The sequence below is a fragment of the Colletotrichum karsti genome (assembly GCF_011947395.1).
Source record: "Colletotrichum karsti strain CkLH20 chromosome Unknown Scaffold53, whole genome shotgun sequence".
In the NCBI taxonomy this organism is placed as follows: domain Eukaryota; kingdom Fungi; phylum Ascomycota; class Sordariomycetes; order Glomerellales; family Glomerellaceae; genus Colletotrichum; species Colletotrichum karsti.
Window position 1 is genome coordinate 163,795 of NW_024065953.1, and position 21,198 is coordinate 184,992.

Here is a 21,198-nt window from a genome sequence, read left to right on the forward strand (position 1 = left end):
TGCGAGCTACAACGCCGGTTTTCTTATATAACATGTGTATAACGTGTCGGCTGCCTCCAAAGTCCTGACAGCGCGAATGCATTTCGAAAGAAACACAATGAAGTCTTTTCGGTACCCAAGAAATAGAAGTCGCGAGCGACCCTTGATGGGTTCACTGGGCAGAGAATCTTTTGTTCCACAACGGCATCTTCTATCCGCCGCGGGTGTCGGGCCTCGTCGCCGCGCTGCTGGCACTGTCCTTGCGATCGCGGGGAACTCCTGACTGGTTGAGACCCTCCTCGGCGCTGCGCTCCAGGAAACCGGCCCACAAGTCGGCGAGCGACTCCTTGTTGGCCGACGTGGGTGTTTCGGAGAAGAATTCTGTGCTGAGCGAAGGGGTTGATGGGGTGCGATGGAAAGGGGAGGCAGGAAGTCGCAGGCTGTTTGTCGAAGTCCCCGGGCGTGCGAGACCAGCCTGTTCGCGTTGCTCATCATTCCAATTCAGGTAGCCAGCCATGACTTGCAGGATCTGGAAGCGCTTGGGGTCGGATCGATCCAAAGTGAGGAAGTGGAGGAGGTGGTTTGTGACGACTTGTCTGCAGCCGGGTTAGTCCTAAGGCATGTCTTGGTGGGCGAATGGGGGGAGCACATACCTATCTACGTTGTCTTCTGGCTTCGTCTTCTTCAGGTAGCGAAGGGCTTTGGTAAGATGGTCATTGAGCACAATAGCTTCGTGCCGCAGTTTACCGATGAGAAGATTCTTCTCCTTTACCTCCTTTTCGAAGGGCGCCGTACGCTCGAGCTCCTTGGTGAGGTTCTCCTTTGCAGCCTCGGCTTCTGTAGCCCTCGTGTCGGCCTCCTGCACGAGCTTCTTCATAGCCTGGAGCTGCTCCTCCGATGTCTCGACCATCTCCCGCAGTTCCCTCTTTCGCGCTTCCTGAATCTCGCGCAGTGCCTTCTGCAAGTTGTCGATGACCTGCGATTGCTGGTCTCGCTCGGACGAGGCGCTCTCGTAGCCCTCGCGGAGGCTATGGATTTGTTCCTCCAACTCGGAAACCTTCTCCACCAAGCTCTCCTTGACGGAGCGCTCTTCCATTGCGATAACCTCCCATTCGCCCATGGCGTTCGTCGTCGTCTCGACCTCCTCCTTGAGGTTCGCGACCAGCCTCATCAGCTCTTCTCGCTCCTTGACCCAATTTTGTTGAGACAAGTTGCTCCGGCTACGCAGGCTCGTCGCTTCGCGCGAAGTATCTTGAAGTTCCTCCTTGAGTTTGGCCACTTCATCCTCGGATGCCTTTGCGCCGTTCTGCAGTTCCTCGTTTTGGGCCTCGAGTTCCTCGATGCGCTCTTTGGCCTCTTCGAGTTCAGCGCGGTCGCGCTTCAGACGTTCGCCGAGGGTCGACTTGAGGTGATTTACACGCTCAAGAAGCGCCTGGTAATTTTCTTCCGCCTGTTCCTTGGCTGACGCGGTCTCTTCCAGCTCCGACTTGAGATTCGTGACCGTCTCATTGTGTGTCCCCTGGATGGTTTCCAGCTGCTTTCTTAATGCCTCGACTTCTGTGCGCAGTGCCTCTCGTTCCTTCGTGAGAGCGTCTAGCTTAGCCGTGGTATCGGAGCCGGCGCCCTGCTCCTCCGCTGCTTTTTCTATCGGGGGATTCGCGTGGCCGTTGCTCGTCGGCCTTTCGGTGTGGCCATTGGCCGTTGTGTCCTTGTCTGTCGCCTGTCCGGGGCTGGCTTCTTCTGCAGGCGTGGTGTCCTGCGACAACAGTAAGATACGGTGCGTAGAGGTTGCGGACTCAAGGGAGCATTACCTGCACCGGGGTTTCCGGTTCATCATCGCCATCCTCGCCAGCGTCGCGGTGCGAGGCCCCGCCGTCGGTCTCTATGGGTTCCTTGGGCTTGTTCGCATTCTTCTTCTTCTTGCCGCTCTTCTTCTTCCCTAGGGTGTGGCCGTCCAGGTTAGCGCTACTATGACACCATTTGCCTCCGGGGTATATTCAATCGGCGAACCTGAAGATGCGTTTTGGACCGGGTCAGTTGAGGGAGCGGCGGCCGACATATTGGCTTCTCAGATGCATCGGGAGGTGCAGAGCCCTTTGAGCTGTTATGCGCTGCTGGAATCGTAGGCTCTTTTGGCGGTTCGTTGGGAGGTTGCAAGATGTCTAGTTTGCACCTGGCGAATTGTATGTACTTACACCACGTAAGCTAGGTTGGCAAATTAGCGAGCGTGTTCACTTCACACGCGGAAGGTGCTGATCCCCAGTCCCCCACACTGCCCTGGCCTGTCGGAGAGCTCCACTAAAGTTGCCGATAGCGATAACTGTTAGCTAAGGGCAGCGCATCCAGCGCCAATTGAACTGTTGCCGAGCCTGAGCGCCAACGGTCTTCTGGAGATCAAAGCGAGAGATTACTAGGATTTCCTATGTGGAAATTCCAAGTCAATTGAGGAATGATTTCTCAGAAGTTGACTGCTCAACTATAAACTTCAACAGGTGTTTCCAGCAGCAAGCACCAGATCGATACATGAAACGAGGCCCTCGGTGGCTGGTCAACTGACTAACACGAACCGCCTTACCTTGGTATGTCCTGTATGATGCCGACTGCAAATGGTTCGCTTGGATTGAATGACCATTGACATACGCACTGTGTGAGTTCGAGTTGCATTGTGCCCAGTCTCCGAAAATACCTTGAGTCCCTTGTTACGAGATGCATCAGCAGATGACTGAGAGATACAACAATGCTTTACGAGGTTCATCCAACATTCTGGAGGAGTCGAACGGCGGGTCTGGGCTGACTAAGCCTTATCTTATCAGTCGCTGGCCCTTCAAGAACCGTCGCTTCGTGGGGAATTTTTTCGTTTCCCTTCTTCTCTTCTTCATACATATTCACCCTTCGCTGAAATAACTCTCTGAACAAGCCCATTTAATCAATGACTTGGTCATTTTTGACGCTGAAGTAGAGCAGATTCGCCTTTTATAATCCCGGTGCCTGCCCAATTCTGAATGGGTGCGACGGGTTCGCTATGTGCGTACATACCAATCCTAGTGAATTACCCTTTATTGTTTTGATGAGACTCCCCAAATAGTAAATGAAGTGGAAAATGCGGAACAGAAACTTTTGACACACAAGTACATCGTGACGCGGGATATCATTATGGACCTCAGTTCTTGGACTTTCTCCTGCCGCCCTTCTTCGCCTTGCTCTTGGGCGTCGCCTTGGGTGTCTCCGCGCTCTCCTCCTTCTCCTCGACCGCAGGAGCAGCCTCCTCCTCGGTAGGCTTCTCCTCGACCGGGGCAGCTTCGATGGCCTTCGGGTCCTCGGGAGCGGCGATGGCCATGGGCTCAGGCGGCGGCGCGACGGCTTCCTTCAGCTTAGGGGCGTCGAATTCGTAACCCATCTCCTTCATCTTCTGAGCACGCTCCTCGCGCTTCTTCTCTTCCTTTGTCTTCTTCAGGGACCAGTGCTCCTCCGTTCTCTTCTTCGCGACCTCGTTCGCGGCGATCTTGTGCCAGGGGATCTTCTTGAATCGCTTGTTGGCGCCCTTCCAAAGGTTCTCGTGCAGCGAGTCCTTGGGGACGGTCTTGACCTTGAGGATGTGGCCGAAGAGGAGGTAACTGTCCATAGTCTTGGCGACGATTTCCGCGGTGCTCTGCTCGGCAAACTCGATGAAGGCCCAGTGCTTGCTCGCACCGGTCTTCTTGTTGCGGGCGAGCCTCAGCCTGTTGATTTTTCCAAACTGCGAGAAGTAACCCTTCAGCTCGTGCTCGTAGAAACCGTGGGGCAGTCTCGAGATGAAAACCACGCCGGGCTCCTCGCTCGATCCCTCCGTCAGCTTCTTCTGCTTCTTGAACTTGGGGATCTTGCCAACGTCTTGGCCCTCCTTGAAGACAGTGCCGTCACTCGCCGGCGCATCCTCAGGGTCGAGGCCAGCGGCAAGCGCCTGGATGTCGGCGTCGATCTCGTCGTCGGAATCGGCGCCATCCTCCAAGGCAATGACGGAGGTCTCGGCGTCCTCAACAACCTCAGAGGTCTCGGATTCGGCCTCCTCGACGGGTTCGGACTTGGTCGCAGCCTTCTTGGATTTCGCGGCTGCCTTGGCAGGCTTCTGCTTCTTCGTCGCAACGGGAGAGGTCTCTTCGGGTGCTAGAGATGGAACTGTTAGCTAATACGCTTTCCGAATCCAATCCGGAACGTACCTTTGCGCTTGGGGGTCTTTTCGACCTTCTTCTCGACCTTCTCGACCTTCTCAGCCTTCGCAGTCTTCGCAGGCTTCTCAGTCTTCGTCTTTTCCACCTTGGTCTTCTTGGCTGCAGGCTCGGCCTTGTCAACCTTCTTCGCCGCGGGCGATTTCTCGGCCGCAGTGACCGCTGAATAAATATTAGATATTGCCAGCAGGGATCGCGTGAGGTGATTTCACTCACATCTGGTTCTCTTCCTCAATTCGGGCGCCATTTTTGCGGTTTGTGCTGGGTTGCGTTTGGGTCCAGGCAAATTCCTATCATCCGCAGTCGAGTATTCGTCGCAAGCGAAAAAATAAAAATTTCAAGGTTCTGCCGCTGCGATATGGAGGCGGTGAGGATAAGACCCCGCTAACGCGGTGCTGGCAGACGGTCTAGCCAGGGGCTTCCAGCAGTGCATCGGCGCCGGAACCGCAGCGGAGCCGACCACTGTCTGCACCGCTACGCGCTAAGGTAACCTTGAACGTCGAGGAGCATTTCAGTTCCATGCAGTCAGGCAAGGTAGAAAACCACGTCTATGAGCCGCAATCTCTCCAATCTGGATTATCAAAACGTCCCAAGCTGACACCGACTTCAGCGACATCTTTTTTCGTGGATGCAGATCAGCATATATCAGGCTCTAACGGCACCCGTCAGAAGATAGCGTCTTGAACTCACCTTTTCATACCATTTGGCCTCATTACCGCAATAACACGCCGAAAGCACGTTCGCGTCGTCTGGCCCATGAGACATCACCATCGATCGAAGAAAAGTTGCACGAGCCCTCTCAAGAAATCGGAATAACCTCTCTCCTTACAGCTGCCATCCAGCCTCGACAGGAACGATCGGCTCCACCCATCCTCACCTCTCACACTTTATTTACTCCAGACCTTTGAGCAGGCCGCTATCCTTGCCTCTGTCACGCCGCAGGAACAGACCAGAAGCTTGAGTCTGCACCGCCGTCATCGCCCCAATTTTCCCAGACACGTGGCTCTCCTCGACTGAGGAGCCTCATCCTCAGCAAAGAGTCAAAAATGGCCGGCGACAACGTGGAAATGACGCATGCTGAGATGTGGGACGACTCTGCTCTCATAGAGTCTTGGAACGAGGCTCTTGATGAGTACAAGGTGAGGGTTCTCGTCTCGGCTAGGACGACTGCCTCCATCAAAACATTTGCTGATCAACTTGGCAGAAGTATCACAGCATCCACGCAAAGGGAGGCAGGCTCGAAGACATTGATCTTCAGGAGAAATCAGAACCCCAGTACGGCCAGGCGTCTCTCCAGCCTTTATGAAAACACCAAGAGATGACCTCTGACATTCAATGATCTCCTTAGGACCCATTTAACCACCGGCTCGGAAACGAAAGCGGTCGATCAGCCAGAGACGGTGGACGGCGAAGAGGCAGCCAACGAAACGAAGGGCGCGGAACGCAGCACGGATGTAAAACAACCCATTCACCCCAGAGGAAATCCAGGCAGATCAGAAAAGCTTGGCATCCTTCTGTCCAGCATTCTCTTCGCTTCCGCTAACGTGTTCCTTGCTCCCACCAGGTTCAGCCAACAGCCGGCGTGCCTATCGCAAACACTATCTCGGGCCACAGCGGCAGCGTCCCAAGTCCTGCGACGATGGGCCCGCAGGGTCTTCTCGGTTCAGGTACGTATAATGCTCTCCGGCTCGGGTCTTGGGTCTAAAGGCTATCCGGTGCCGCGCCCGTTGAACCAGAGCAGACCATAACGGAAGCCGTGACTGACCAGTACGCCCTCGTGGTTATAATTTGCAGTGCAAGACGAAGGTCTGAAGAGATTGTTGATGTCTTGGTATTACGCCGGATACTACACCGGGCTTTACGAAGGCCAGCAGCAAAAGCAGCAGAGACAGTAGCCGCGACAATGAGGCTGAGCTGACTCCTGTAGCCTGGGATGATGAAGACGTGGGTGGTGTGGGGAATGGGGTGAGGTCGGCCGTCCTGAGAAGCGGCTACTCGAGAGTTTATCTGATCGACGTGCGGGAGGACGACTCTGTAACACGATCTGTTCCATCGTCCGATGATGCAACGGCGCCACACGGTTCCTTGTCTGAGGTTCGCCATGGCATGTGTCACACGAACGACAGGAGTGCAGGCCTTCGGTCAGCAGAATTTGATTCGCCATTCTGTCTGTCATACTGCAGGCTCCTGCGGTCTTGGGACGGAGGAATGTTAATATTTTTTTTGGTTGTCCAAGTCGGGGTCGGGCGAACTTGAGCTGGCGGGTCCCCCTCCAATACCGATGCAACCATGCATGGAGACCTCGTGGCTGCTGCGACGAAATTTAGAAATTGGCGCGCTCTTGTCTGCTCGCCCAAGAGTTCGTTTTGTTTCACTGTGGACGGGTCTGGGCTTGGTTGTTTCTCCTCTCCGCGCAGCAGAGCCTTGTCGCCCATGTCGCCGAAAGAATTTTACGCGCTTCTGCGAGCCAAGTTGGCAAGCTGCATGGGGGCCAGCGGACCAAGATCCGAAAAGAGACTCAACAAGACGGCACAGAAGAGATGACACCGCTAGCGCCAGCCTAGGCGAGATAGCCTCGTGTATGGCGGGCAATCACAGCGGGTCGGTGGTATTGTCGAGATGAGCTGGTGAATGGCTGCGATCGGAAACACGTCGAGATGCGGCCTCTGGATGGAAACGTCAACGTGGAGTCGCAGTGCTCAGCGACGTCCTCGGCCTCGCGAGCAATGTCCGTCTGGCCGCGATCCAGCATAGCAGGCGAATATGACATGTTTCCGAGGAAATCAATATACGATGGCACGACCTGAAGCAAGGGTTCGTGCGATTCATGTTTGCCTCCCACTGCCGTACATCCACAGCCAGTCGTGTGTACCTGGCGTATCGCGGGTGTCTTCTGGGCCGGTCAGCCGTTAATCTGCACATCGAGCATGGAGATCCTCCGGACCGGCGGTGCCATCCACGCGCGGATGGTATGCAGCGTCCGAGCCATCGACGCGGAGCCGGGTCGAACGGATAGGTGATTCAGTCGGGGCTTGACAGGACGGTAGGGAGGCCGATGCATGTTTTTTTTTCTTCCTTCGGTCGATTCCCGAAGCAGCGCCATCACCGTCAGGTTTAATGACGGGGAGAAGACCAAGGGTAGCAATGCGAGGAATTTCACCAGGAGTACCAAGAGGATGACAAGAGGATGGCGGTGCTGGAAGAGAAATAAGCCGATGTCTAGGGCGTAGATGGCCTCGTGTCAGGTCTCTTAGTTCAGGGCGTTTGGGCAGACGGGTAGCATAGCAGTCGGAGTAATGGTAGCAATGGTGGAAAGCCAAGGTGATTTCGAGACTGGATGGACAAGGTCCATGGATGAAGGTGAGTAGGAGTTGCTAAGAGTTGGGACGGAAGGGTGTACTTGGTGCCGCATAGAAGTTTGCGGTTGTGAGGTGTGGCTGCTGACAAGGGCGGGTAGATGAGCAAAGTTGGGTGGAGACAGGGCCTTAAGGATGACGATGGAGATTGGGCCGGTCTGGTCTTTGTTCATCTCTCCCCCATCTCACACACTCAAGCTCTTGGACTTTTCTTGGATTGTGGGCCGGGAAGAATGGCCCGCGGTCAGAGGAACGGATGAAGTGGAAAGAATCGAGAGAGAGACAGAGCTGTGAGAGGTGGAAGGAGGGAGAAGGGGTGGGCGGGGGCGGACTCGTTTCATAGTCTTCAGTGGCCGTTTGAGGCGGCTGCACGCCGAGCATGTACTCTGGAATACTGACTTGGGCACAGCTGGCAAGTCGTGCCGACTCATGCGGATTAGTAGTGGGTGTCAATTGGTGAGAAGGGGGAAGAGGGAAGAAAACCTCTCTCACACTTTGGTGAGACTTGAGAAGCCGAATACCGAGAGGGACGGAAAGGTGGTGGATGTGGTGCAGAAGCACATGCAGATACCTAGTATTGTAGAGATACAGATGCGGATGCAGGGACGGTGCAGACCAAAGACTCAAGACGCTGAGTCTGTCTGAAGGCACGTGTTGAATCCGATCTCGTCTTGACAGGACCTGAGATACACCTGAGGCTTGACGTCAGCCAGTTAAATTGGTGATTAGATCTAGGCAAGGTGAGGTGAGGTGATGTGAGAAAGTGTGGAATGCAAGACTCTGCATCCGTGAGGTACTATGTAAGGTGGTAAGGTACCTGCAGGAACGAGGTGTAAGGGGGGTGGGACGCCATCCCGATGCTCCGGCAGCTAAAATGCTAGTTCAGGGGGTCCAACCACCTTAATTGGCCGCAATAAGGTTTAGCATTCTCCAAGACAGCGGGAGGGTTAATCTACAGAGGGCGACAAGCCTTGTTCGGGGCATTTGGCAACTGGACGGGACGGGGGAGGGTCCAACGGCGACGCAGGTCATTGGGTGATTAATCTATCGTTGGTGCTTATCTGCTTACCTTAGCCAAGGTAGGTCGTTAGTTCAACCGTCCATTAGATATTGTCTCGTCAAAAACATCAACATATCAATTACCTCGATGCGACAAATTCACAAAACTCAAGAGGCCTCCTTCCCTCCAACTACACAAACCACACTCAACCATGTTCCCGCAGCGACAAAAGCGAGCGTAACATGCAAAACCCTTGGGGTATACTACGAGAGAACCCTACGAGGTACCTCGCTTGGGGTCCGAGCGACTACCGTCTTCGGAAGGGCAGTCAGGGGTCAGTTAGCGACGTGCCAAAACACGACTCGAGACGATTCTGTCACAGCTCCTCTCTCCCTTCACCACGCTAGCGCCAGTCCGCAGCCTGCCACTGGTGCTTCTCTCTCTCTCTCTCTCTTTCCCGTCTTTCTCACTTCCATTGACACCAACACCTGCTTCCGCTTGTGCTGCGGCTCCATTGGCATTGGTGTTGGCAGCATCATCGTCCCTCCTCCCCTCCTATCGCGAGAAGCCTCTTCGCATCCGTCATCCATCCGGTCTCCACCCCCTGGTTCCTCCCATCCCTCATCCCTCATCCCTCACCCCTCCCTACCTCCCTACCACCCAACCTCCACCCATCTCCATCTCGTCTTGGCTTTTTTTCTTTATTTGCACCAAGCTTGGGATGGCAATGCCGCCGTGGGCCTGTGCTTCGTGTGCTTAATCGGACGCTACGTCCCCGAGCAACGAACCGCCCCTCAGCACCATCACTAACATGCCCAATACCCAACCGAAAATCATCATCGTTAGGTTGCCTTGCCCCTCCGCCCTCTTCCAGACTCCAGTTCTCCGTGACCACCCCTGATTCCCATACCAAGGTCCCCCCCGAGGCGCTGCTTGGCTCGCCCTTGGCCTGTATCCGTACGGATACACCAAGCCAAACCTGCACCAAGCCTCCAAGGACGGGCTGGCGGATGATTTTCTCGTCCTGTTTCGTCCTCGTCCATGTTGCGCCCGGGAAGGGGCTATCCCATGTCCCGTCCATGACATTACACTAGCTATCTACACTAGAGAAAGAGAGACATGGGATAACGAACGGATAATGCCAGGGTGCCTTTACAGAGTACATGGGCCACCACCACGACACTCCCGTCTCTCTCTCGATTTAAGCTCTCCTCCTCCCCCCATATCCTCGCCACCTCAGAGTTTCTGTTTCTTCCTCCCCATCTCCTCTTCATCCGCCGAGTGTCTTCACACGTTCTTTTTGAACTTTCGTTCTCTTCCGGTTCCGTGTTCAATCCTTTTCGTCACGAGCAGGCCCTCGCCATCCAGCAGTTACTAAACCCTTTTATTCCCTTTTAAAGCTCGACAGGCTCTAGCAGTCTTCCTACCAGCAAAATCTTCCGAGAAGAGAAATATTAAAAGAAAAAAGAAGATAAAGAGGAAGGACTTTGGACCGCATCCTCGATATATATCAACAAGAAAGGTCTCCCTAATCGACGACATCAACACCACACAACCGCCAACATGAAGTTCTCCGCCGTGTTAGCCCTCTCCGCCGCCGCGATGGTCTCCGCCAGATCCGCCCGCAACACCTACCCCGTCCGTCGCGATGGTCACAAGAAGGAATCCTCTGCCGAGATCGCTAAGGCTCTTCCCGCTGGTATGGCAGGATTCGGAGTATCAAACAGCCAGGTCACTGAGGTCATCATCATTTGGGCGAACCCGGGTGCCGGCGCGCCTACGATCAACATCAACCCTCCCGCCGGTGGTGCCGCCGCTCCCCCCGCCGCTCCCCCCGTTGCCGCTCCTCCTCCGGCCGCCCCTGCCGCTCCTCCTGCCGCTGCTCAAACCCACCAGGTAAGTCGACTTGCGCGCTGTCAATCTTCAGTCATGCTGACATCTCCTCAAGGTTACCGTTGGTGGCCCCGCCGGTCTCGTCTTCGTTCCCGACCAGGTCAAGGCCAACGTTGGCGACATGGTTGTTTTCACCTTCATGAGCCAGAACCACACTGCCACCCAGTCTTCCTTCGCGAAGCCTTGCGACCCTCTGGCCGGTGGTATGAACTCTGGCTTCATGGCCAACCCCAACAACTCCGTTGCCCCGCCTCCTCAGGTCGCCATGCAAGTCATGGTCTCTGAGCCTCTGTGTAAGTTGCCTCGCACACATCTCGTCCTGTTCGCATCTAACACGTCTCAGGGTTCTACTGCGCTCAGGCCAACCACTGCGGAAAGGGCATGACTTTCTCCATCAACCCTACTGCCGACAAGACCCAGGCCATGTTCCAGTCCATGGCCATCCAGCAAAAGGGCAACGGTGCTCCCAGCGCCATCGTCGGTGGTCAGCCCCCTGCTGCCGCTCCCCCCGCCGCCTCTGCTCCCGCCGCCGCTCCTCCCGCTGCTGCCCCTGCCGCCCCTGCCGCCCCTGCCGCCCCCGCTGCCGGTGCCGGTAATGTCCAGAGCGGCACTGGCCAGATCAACGGAAACGGAGCTTGCGTCTGCTCCGTCACTTGCTCGACCGGCTCATTCCCCGCAGCTGCACAAGGCGTTGGTGCCTTCGGTGGCATGGCAGGCTCTCTCCCCATGAACATGATGGAGGCTTAAGAGGATAGACGGAAGGATAGAAACGCCCAGTCGTGCTCTTCCCCTCGCCCCTCAGTAGTCTCTTATTCATAAATCATCCGGGAAAGAATAACCTGTTTTATTACCCACTCCGCTGGGAACGATACCACATATCCGGAGTTGTCGCAGTTTTTTGGTGGCCTATGACCTTTTTCTCTTTTTTTCTTTTTTTCTTTTCTCATCACATGTAGATTTCTCTTTTGTTGGTTGTGGAAGACGACGAGGTGCACAAAAAGAGCGGGAACAACGGTCCAGAGGACTCGAACTCTTCTTTGGTGTTTATGGGAGCCCACCCCAGCATTCGTTACTGTTTTCGAAACAGGCGAAGGCAAAAAAAAGGAGGGAATCTAAGGGGTTTAGGGATAATTACAGAGTATGACTGGTTCGTATTTCCTGGATGGGATGCTTTTTTCACAACCACTTAATAGGAATCAATAAATGGATGATGAATGATCACGCTCAAAACTTGCATTATTTTCTGAACATAACTTTTTCTGCGATGAGAACAGGCCTCTCTGTGCTGGATGAGTGGGAGCCCTGTCGCAAGTGGACAAGGTGAACAGGGGAACATGGAAAGTAGGATATCCGAGATTACTCGCGTCGTGTTACAACTCGCAAGGTTTGATCGGCCGTTGAGTGTTTGTGTGTGGCCCGCCGGGCGAGAGCGCCGCCGGAGGGGAGGGGAATGGAGGATGTGGAGGCAGCCGTGTTTCCCGGCCGTGTGGGCTGAACGGTCGGCCAATGAGATATGGCATGAGAAGCCGGTAGCCGGTGCCTCGTGAGGACCGTGTCGCTGCGTCAGTCAGAAGTAGGAAGTGTTCTGCTCATGACTTATCAAGTCGTCCGTGGACGGCCTGAACAGATTCGTCGAAATAGATAGCCATCATCTCTCGCTCTGATCGACGTGCAGAACCTGACGTCTGACAACTGCATGTGTATGTATGTCATCGGTTTCGCCCGAGTAACCAAGCTCTCTGCGCAAAACACACGGACGGACTACGGAACAAGCCATGTCGTTTCTGAAAAGTGTGAAGAAACGACCGGCCGGCCGCGAGCAAGCAGGGTCCTGAGGAAGACGTCGTGGCTGTTCAGGTCTTGACTGAAATGATGCCAAAGACAGAGAGAGAAAGAAAGAGAGAGAGGAAAGCCGAACTAGGCCGGGCCCTTTTCCCGCGTCTTGGAATTTATTTGCTATATTTATGTTATCGTTGTATGTTCCGTCCAAAGCACGCCGAATGCAACCCCCCACTTCGCCCCGATTGAAAAAAGAAAAAAGGAAACCGACGCCGGTGAATCGTTTGCAAGTCGTTGCTGTGTTTTGTTTCTTGCGCAGTCTCTCCTGAGCTCCTCTCCTCCTCGCTACCATCATCTCTCTATTCACAAGGGGTCACCCTAGCACAGAGTACGCCGGCATCCGTCCTCCTCCCGGAAGAAGATCAGGCTTACTCATCTCACTCTCATCAACCTCGGAAGGGGGACTGGGGCAACTAGCCGGCCAGACGGGTAACCAACGCGGGTGATAAGAGGACGAGTCGAGAAGACTGTAGAAGAAGAGTCGAAGAGCGAGCAAGAAAGACTGCTGGTCCCCCGGTGCCTTCTATTTCTTCTTCGCATCTTTTCCGCCGGCACCCTCCGCTGCCTTCTTGGCCTCGGCTGTGAGAAACGGTCAGCATCCACGTCTCACTCACTCGGCCGCATAGACTGTTTGTCCAAAAAAGTCCCGGAAGACCCGAGTGTGATCCTCTCCGAGCCATCGCAGTCCAGATGGATTAAGAAAAACAAAAGGGGGAGGCAAAACTCACATGCGGCCTGCTTCTGTCTCATGATCTCAGCGGCAGACTCCTTGGCGCGCTGGAACTCGGTGCCGCTCATGCTGTTCTTGGTCTTCTGTACCATGGGGAAACTCAGGCATCAGCAACTTCACTCACTCTCTCTCACACGCTCTCTCACTCTCTCTCTCAAAAAGCCACGTCACTGCCCAAGGCGCTGATTGACCAACAACCACCGCGACCGCCCTCATTTCGCCCCCGTCAAACCAGCTCCCGGCACTAAACCGTCCTGCTCAAAACTCCCTCCAAAACGGCCTGGCGAGCACCGAAAGCTGGTTCCAACGGCGGTAGAAAGCAGTGTCGGTCGCGATGGGATGCGGTCAGGCGATGGAGAACCCGGGCGTAAGCACGACCAGAGGAAGAAGGGGGGTGGGGAAAACAAAAACCACTCACGGCAGAGTTGGCCTTCTTCTGAGCAGCCTCACGGGCCTTGTCGCGCTGGTTACCACGGGTCATTTTCGTCGAGGTTGGAAGTCGGTAAATCGACTCGGAGAAGGGTGTTGGCTAGCAAGTGAGGTTATGCTGTGGTAGCGATGAGAGCTGTGACACGGATCAAGAGGAAAGGGCAGGAGAAAAGAAAGGGAAAAAAAAAGGAAGGCTTCGAGAGGTCTGGCCTTTTTTCTTTTTTCTTTTTTTTTTTCCCCTGCCCCCTTCCGCCGCAGGCCCGCGCGCCCGCCCGCGTGAAGTACTACCTAACAACACAGTGAGGCTGTGCCCCCAATGTCAGCCCAGCCGCTTTTGGGAGCCCCCGTACCCGGCTGCGGGAGAGCATCGGTTTGCGATTTCATCCAACCACAGAGCTTCTCTGGGGCTCTCGTTTCGCCTCACAGGCTCCACTCCCTAGGTAGGTAGGTAGGTTCGTCTCATCGAGGCCTGAGACCATAGAAGAATAACACGACGCGCGCCAAACATAAATAGCCACTTTTCACACCACATAGGAACATAGTTTTGTTCAAGAGTTTGTTTCTTGATCTACCTAGATACATGCGTGGTCTCGGGTTGCTGGGCATCTACTGAGAGGCGTATGCAAATCGAGATGCCCCTGCACATCATCCCCATCGACCGGAAAGCAAAATAACGCCTTTTCATCCCTAGAGTCTCTTACACACAAACGAGAAAGCTCTCTCCCATCGCAAGGTCGCTCGAATCTGTCCCATAACCCCCTGATACGCGAGAGTCAATGTCCACCATTCTTGCCAAAATCTGTCCTCCCAATCAGAATAGCCATGAGAGAGTATCGGGGTAAAGGTCGAATGAGCGGTCCATGCCGGAAACAAGAAACGTATTACGCCAAGCACATGCGAGAAGAGAAAGAAGGAAAAAGAAGGGGAAAAAAAAAACCGCCGCCAATGTCATCCTGTCCCAAAGCTGGCCCCTATGCAATGCGCGTGCAGTCGAGCAATTCCAGTGAAGTCTCGTTGAGCCATCTCTGATCTCGTTGACAGGACGATCTCGAGATTCGCCACAAGACAGAAGAGCCGCTGCCGTCTGAGGAAGGAAACAAAATCTTCCCCGTAATCGTGTTGCTTCATGATCAGCGTTGTCATGGCAGGTCGTTTAGAAGAATTAAGCCGATGTCGTCGTGAGTGCGATCCAATCGTGAACCAAGGAACCGCGATGTCCCTGGGAAGCGAGCGTGGAGAATCGAAATGAAAAAAATAAGACGCAAGAAAAAACAAAAGGAGAAAGGAAGAACGTTCGTCTATGTCGATGTCTGCGTCAAGTACAAGCCTATTGAAGGCTCCGTCGGATCTGGTGACGGCTGCCAAGAAGCAGAATGCGATTCTTATGATTGCGCTGTAAATGCCTAGGGCATTCATACGCTGCCCGAATCCATAGTGTACACACAAGACAAGCCTTGCAACCAGATGCAAGACCGCCGTGCTGGACGGATGAGGAGGTTGGTGGGGGTTGCGATTCTGTATGTTGGTGGGGTTTGATTTTGGTGTTTGCACAGACAGTGAAAGGAAAAGATCGTCAAGTCGTTGCTGTGTCGTCGCGGTGCTGTGTCGAAAGAAAAACCGTCGCGGAAAGCATCATGCCGCCCATTAGATTTGTTGCCGAGTGCCCGCGTCGCATTTCTTGCCATTAGAAGTGAGATCCCACGTCGACAACGCTGTGTACAATTACAACCATTGGCTTGTCTCGCCACCGGCACCAGCCTCCGCAGCAGTACCGCCAACGCGCGGCTGCGGGGCGTATCCGTACTGCTGCATTCGCTGGGACTGGGGAGCCGGGGGAGGCACAGTGACGGTGGATGCCGTGGGATAGTTGGTTTGGTTGCCACGAGGAGCCATGCCACCGTTTAGACCGCCGTTGAGGCCGTTGCCGAAGGAGCCTCCGGGACCAGAGGCAATGACCGAAGTGTTGTTCGACATGGCACGGTTGTGACCCGGGCGCAGGGCAATCTGACCCTGGCTAGGGTCGGCGGGAGTAGTCTGGCCACTGGAGGTAGCACTGCCACGACCCTCGAAGGCCTGAATTTTGGCCTGGATGCGACGTCCGTAAGGCGTAGATCGAATTGACGGCAAGATGGGTCGGATAGCGTCAACCAGGCGGAACTTGCTGTGGGGAGTCGCGTACTCGAGCGCTGTCTGGATAACGTAGTTGGCATAAGAGTCGCGGAGGAGACGCTCTATCTCGCCAGGAGAAAGGAGCTCTTCGACAATCATGTCGCGGGAAGGCTCCTGAGAGCAGCGCAGACACTTCTCGATGACGTTGGAGCTGAACTTGTGACGAGAAAGCTGGCCAATGCGATTCTGGAACATGCGCACGATGGGCTCAGTGAAGGAGGGCTCATTGAGGTCAATGATGTACTGAACGACGTAGTTGCCGAAGGGGTCCTGGACCAAAATCGGAGCGTGGTCGGTGATCTTGGCGATCAGCCAAACCTTTTGATCACCGGATGCATGATCAATGCAGCGTTGGAGAACACAGCAGCCGTGGCGGTGAGTGCCTACGTCGACGCAGTTGGTACCGACGGCATCAAAGATGAACTGCGCATCCTGCGCACTGAGCTTGTTAAGACACTTCTGGATGACGTGGTTGCCGTTGAGATCCTGGATGAGCTCAACAACCTGGAAGCGCAGGGCATTGATGATCATCTCGATCTGGGTGGGAGTGGTGACGAATTCAATCATCTTCTGCAGGGCACGAGTGCCGTGCTGGTTAAGAGCAATGCGAACCATGTCGTTGGCAGCGTTCTGGATAAGGACGGTGCGCTCATCATCGTTGCAGTACTCCAAGAGCTTTTGGCACAAGTAGTTGCCAAATGGGTCGGTCATGAGCTCCGTGACATGCTGGTTGGTCTCGAGCCAGATCATGTGGACCTGTTCGGGGTTGCGCTCCTCGAGCTTCTTTTGCAGATAGCGACAACCGTGTTGGTCCTTGCAGAGATCATAGATTTGACCGCCCACAGTCTCAAGGGCGAGGCCGTTGTAGCGCGACATAGCTAGGCGGTGTTAGTTGGGTTCCCGTGGGTTACCAAGGAGCAAGGAGAAACAGGGATCGTACCTTCGTTGTCCATCTGGCGGCGGTGCTGAATGACACGAGCCTGGCTGTCGCGAGGCTGGGGCTGCGGGTTGTAAAGCGCCCCATAACCAGAGTAGTTCTGGGCAGGATACATGTTGTTGCCGCCCAGGTTCATGTTCTGCATGCCCATGGCCAGAAGCGGCATGCCGTAAGGTCCAGGACCGCCGTGACCGCCGTGACCACCGTGACCACCGTGACCACCGTGACCACCAGGACCACCAGGACCAGCAGGACCAGAGGTAGGAGGCCCAGTGTTGGAAGGAGAGACATAGCCATTCGGGTAGAAGTTGCCGTACGCGTTGTTGGGACCGGCGGGGCCAGCAGTAGCCACCTGGTTGGGAGTCGGGTTGCCCTGAGAGTGGTGAGGGAAGCCCTGGCCCGGAGCGCCAGGGCCGAAAGGAGCAGCGTTGGCCTGCAGAGCGGACTGGATGGAGGGGAAAGAACCAGCCTGCTCGCGGACACCAGCCATGCTGTTGTCGTTGGAGAGCTCACGGCTATGACGGCCGGGGACAGCACCAGCAGGGATACGACCAATGCTGGCATTGTGGTTGTGGAAGTGCTGCTGGGCGTGATTATTGGTCACGGCAGCGTTGTTCGCGGTCTTGACGGTAGGCACGTCGTTAGCAGAGAAGGAGCTCTGCAACTTGGGAGGAGTGGCCATGATGTGGTTGGTAGGCGAAACAACGGAGTTCTGGTTATCGGAAGGTGCGTCGGGAAAGAACTTGAGGTCGAGCGAATGGCGAACGGAGGCTCTGTTGTTGCCGATATCGCCAGATGAAGCAGCTCCGTTGAGCGCAGAAGTGTTGATAGCAGACAGACTCTGTTGAGTTCGGTGACGGTTAATATGGCCCCAACCTTTGGTAGTGGTGGTGGTGGTAGGCGCGTCGGGGGCAGGCGAAGGAGAGAGGGCAAGGTCAAGGGCAGCGGAGGATGCAGAAAGCTACACGACCCAACAATGTCAACACTATGAACAGAGGCTGACAATTTTGTATCGTTGGTTCGGATCGAGACAACAAGTGAGGGTATTCCTGCAAAACCCCGACCTTGACGGGGGGGAGGGGGGGGGAGGGAAGGAAGAATGGAGGGGAGGTAAGATGGGTGTAAACAGACAGAAGAGAAGAAGGTGCGAAATTTTGTTGCGGAGGAAGAATTTTCCCAATGGGAAAAAAATGAAAATAAAAGCGAGGACGGAGACGCGAAGGAGGAGGAAGGCCGTGGTGGGTGGGGTGAATGGGATGAGAGGTAGAGGTGATGAGGTTGGGAAGGTGCGGTTGCTGGGTTGAGAACTCGCTCCTTCCCAAGTTCAACTCAAGCTTCAAGTCCCGATATCAAAATTTTGGGCGCAGCAATCCATCAAACCGCACTGGCTCGCAACTTGCTTTGGAAGGCGAGGCGGGGTTTTTGGTAGAACGGGGGAACCAAACGTGACAGATAAATGAATAGATAAAAATTGTGACTTACCATCTGATCGTCGCGACGCACCAAAGTAGGGAAGTTGTCGTCGTTGCCCTGTCCGTACTTATGCTCGCCAGAAGCGTCTTCTTCGCCAAAGAGGAAGCGAGCGGTGCCGGTTTGGTCGAGGTCGGAACCGTACAATCCAGTTCGGGACCTGGTCACCGGCATAGAATACCGGTTGTAGCTGTTGAAGGAAGTTCCACTGTCAGTACAAGCCTTGGTGAGATGTTTCCTGTTGTAAGTGAGTTCTTGGATAAGTCGCGATTTGTTTCGTTTCAAAATGAAACCAAGTCGACAAGCAGATTTGCCCTGAAATAGCTCTAACTCTAAGCACGTCCTTGTACGGTCGTGGTCGTGTCAAGACAGCAAACCAAAGGCTGGAAGGAGCGACTGGTGAATCTTAAAACGTAGGAGTTGTAGTTGAAGTCGTGATGTTGAACGTGGCTTGGAACTGCGCGTCGTTGAAGAAGAGGCACGCCTGTTGAACTGTGAAAGCTTGCTGAGTATGTGAAAGAACTTTTCACGCAGGCTGAGTTGGTGTTTAAGTCAGAAGCCTCAAGGGCTAATGATGTGTTGTAAAGAAGACAGGTCAAGGTTAAGGCTGTGGTTGAGTTGTGGTTGTGAACCTTGAGAGTTGCAGACTCAAGGTATCACACTCGAGTTGAAAGAAAGAAACTCCAGTTTGGTAGTGGCGAGACCAGACCGGGAGAATCCAGTGTCCTGAGCAAAGCCATTGAGGGAAGGAACCAACCCAATCCGCCTTCCCTGCCCTGCCCTGGGCGGCAAGAGCTGCGACCGCAGCAAATAGAGGGTTTGGCCTCTTTAGCCAAATACCTACCCTGCATTACACTACTGACTGCTTCGGAATCGGAGCAATCAAACCAGCAGCACTTACTCACCACGACTTATCCAAGGACACACACATGGTTACGGGTAAAGGACTTACGCATTGGAGGACCGATGGCTAGTCGGGTCCTGGCGAACCGCCTCCTCCTTCTCGTCTTCATCGCTGTTTCTTCGGGAGCCGGGGACGGATCGAGATGGAAGATGTTCGTCGAAGTTGAAGCGCGATTGCATCATGGTCGACTGAGGAGACGTGAGCTGCGATCCCGAGCGGCCGGGACGGTTGAACAAGCCCGGGGGCGACGTCAGGCTCGAGGTTGAGTAACGGTTCGGCCGGGAGAACATCGTAGGGAAGCCGGAAGACTCGTGGTATTCGGGAGGCGTCGTGGGCTCCGACTGGTGACCCTGGCGCAGGTCGTCCTGCATCTTGGCGAGCTCCATCTCTTCGCGTCGCTGTACCTGCTCCAGCTTCTGCATCTCCAGTTCAAACCGGCGTCTTTGCTCGCGGATCCTCTCGTATTCGAGTTTCTTCTTTTCAAGCTGCACCGAGTGTCAGTCTTGCTGTGAGGCTAAACGAGCTACCATGATTGCGGCGCTGCAAGCCGCCACCGTCCGTCGCCAAGTTTCCGATTCCGAGCGTGGAGAGGGGCCCACGAACCAGTTGAACTTTGTGCAAAGTCTGCGAGTCTTTTCGTCAGCCCAACCGTTCGTCCATGCATGCGCACCAAAATCAATGCGCGAGAGATGGCACAATGCGACCACGATCCAAGCGTTTCGCAGTCCAGACTGAGGGCACATACGTTATAATCGTTGCCCATATCAGGGCCGCCACGCTGGCCGGTAATTGAAGACAATGTTGGTACACGCCCCGAGTCGGTGGTGAAGCGGCGAGGCAGAGCACCGCGCCCATCGTGAGCCTGAACAGGCTGGGACATGCGGTTGCCGTTCCGCGGAGGTGAAACAAGCGAATTCATCGTGGGCTCGTTACGGGATGTTTGTTGGGATCGGAAGCGCGGGTCGTCCATATGGCAGTCGGATTTTTCTCCCCCCAAGTCGTACACGGCGCGGAATGGGCCAAGTTGTGATGTGGTGGGTTCTATATTACTGCTGGGCATCAAGCACGGCTGGCGGTCAGCGACATATGATACATGTACAAGCAAGAATCAGAAAAGAGAGCGACCAAGGCGGCTGCAGTTGCGTTGAGGGCGACGTCGGCGGCGACGAGAAACACAGAACGGAGCGAGGGTTTTTGGCGGTTTGGAAACAAGGAAAATCGGAGGCGGGGTGCGGATCTGGCGAAGTAGGTCGGTCGGGTGGTGCTGGGCCAGGGGGGAAAGAGTTTCCTTTTGTCTTTTGTTGGCATTTCTCCAAATGCGGGCGACGGTCGGTGAAGCCCTGGAGAAGACAAGGAGAACAAGGTAAGGTAGTCCGTGGCATCCAGGTTCGGGGAAGCGTAGGCCAACGTAAGGTAAGGTAGGTTAACGTAAGATAGCGTATAGAGAGAGCTGGGCAGCATGAGACTCAGATGTCTCGCCTTGCAACTCCCGTCTTTTTGGCGTGTCTTGAAATCGCAAACCGGAACCGTCCTCTTGTCTTTGCTTCTTCATCGTGTGCCGCGTACTTCGTACCCCTGCCTCCCGCCTTCTTCCCTTCTCTACCTTACAGAGAGAGTATAGCAGCCCAAGCTCTGCCGGGTTGCGATACGAATGCAGGGCGCCGAAGTGCGAATAGAAGAAGTAGACTTTGGCTGCGCATTGGGAGCTTGTCGCGCGGTTGAAATGGCTGATTTGGTAGCGTAGCGTACCGGCGGTATAGGGGGGCCAAGATGTGTGTTGTGTGGTGGTGTTGTTCTCTCTCGCGCCCGTATGTGTGTTTCTTGCCGCCGTATTGCAGAGTTGCCCTTCATCGCAAAGCCCATCACGGGCAGAGAGTTTAAAGTAAAACAGTAAACTCACCTCGTTCTTCTTGTCGCCCCAATTCAGAACAGAACAGAGTATACAGCTCGAAATATATTCTCACACGTCGCGCCCTGGAGAGCCAGGAGCGGCAGGCTGGAGAGGGTTTGGAATACACGGACACACGGGATGGTGTACAGAAAAGAGACTGGACAAGAAATTCGACCAACGTGGGGAGAGGAGGAGGGAGTTTGGAGCATAAGAACCTGCCCTGAGGTAAGGTAATGTAGGTATCGGTTTTTGGGTGTGGGAAAGGAGCACGGTTGAGAGGGCGTGGCAGGCGTGGCAGGCGAGGCCAGCCGGCGGCCCTAGATACCCCTGTGCATGCACTGACGACCGGGGGTGTGAGAAAGGGACCTGGACAATGGATAGAATAAGGTAGGAGGA

At 54.9% G+C, this 21,198-nt stretch overlaps 6 protein-coding genes across 6 annotated transcripts; 2 read left to right on the forward strand and 4 right to left on the reverse strand.

The window, feature by feature from the left end:
- Positions 1-190: 190 nt before the first annotated feature.
- Positions 191-2,038, reverse strand: CkaCkLH20_12007 (uncharacterized protein; the record flags this gene model as incomplete). The annotated part of the gene is made up of 4 exons (XM_038894721.1): positions 191-575; positions 633-1,735; positions 1,791-1,918; positions 1,990-2,038. The coding sequence occupies 4 exons, from the start codon at positions 2,036-2,038 to the stop codon at positions 191-193; spliced, it is 1,665 nt and encodes a 554-aa protein (XP_038739978.1).
- Positions 2,039-3,139: 1,101 nt separating this feature from the next.
- CkaCkLH20_12008 (uncharacterized protein) lies at positions 3,140-4,431 on the reverse strand (the record flags this gene model as incomplete). Its single annotated transcript, XM_038894722.1, has 3 exons — positions 3,140-4,122; positions 4,176-4,346; positions 4,401-4,431. 3 exons carry the CDS (start codon positions 4,429-4,431, stop codon positions 3,140-3,142), a joined length of 1,185 nt encoding a protein of 394 aa, XP_038739979.1.
- A 799-nt stretch (positions 4,432-5,230) lies between these two features.
- On the forward strand, positions 5,231-6,079 carry CkaCkLH20_12009 (uncharacterized protein; the record flags this gene model as incomplete). Its single annotated transcript, XM_038894723.1, has 5 exons — positions 5,231-5,323; positions 5,389-5,471; positions 5,533-5,638; positions 5,749-5,851; positions 5,979-6,079. The coding sequence occupies 5 exons, from the start codon at positions 5,231-5,233 to the stop codon at positions 6,077-6,079; spliced, it is 486 nt and encodes a 161-aa protein (XP_038739980.1).
- A 4,024-nt stretch (positions 6,080-10,103) lies between these two features.
- CkaCkLH20_12010 (uncharacterized protein) lies at positions 10,104-11,180 on the forward strand (the record flags this gene model as incomplete). Its single annotated transcript, XM_038894724.1, has 3 exons — positions 10,104-10,436; positions 10,489-10,726; positions 10,777-11,180. 3 exons carry the CDS (start codon positions 10,104-10,106, stop codon positions 11,178-11,180), a joined length of 975 nt encoding a protein of 324 aa, XP_038739981.1.
- Positions 11,181-12,795: 1,615 nt separating this feature from the next.
- CkaCkLH20_12011 (4f5 domain protein) lies at positions 12,796-13,483 on the reverse strand (the record flags this gene model as incomplete). Its single annotated transcript, XM_038894725.1, has 3 exons — positions 12,796-12,851; positions 13,001-13,085; positions 13,421-13,483. 3 exons carry the CDS (start codon positions 13,481-13,483, stop codon positions 12,796-12,798), a joined length of 204 nt encoding a protein of 67 aa, XP_038739982.1.
- Positions 13,484-15,153: 1,670 nt separating this feature from the next.
- CkaCkLH20_12012 (pumilio domain-containing protein) lies at positions 15,154-19,881 on the reverse strand (the record flags this gene model as incomplete). The annotated part of the gene is made up of 5 exons (XM_038894726.1): positions 15,154-16,478; positions 16,541-17,498; positions 18,020-18,197; positions 18,960-19,396; positions 19,657-19,881. 5 exons carry the CDS (start codon positions 19,879-19,881, stop codon positions 15,154-15,156), a joined length of 3,123 nt encoding a protein of 1,040 aa, XP_038739983.1.
- Between the last annotated feature and the right edge of the window lie 1,317 nt (positions 19,882-21,198).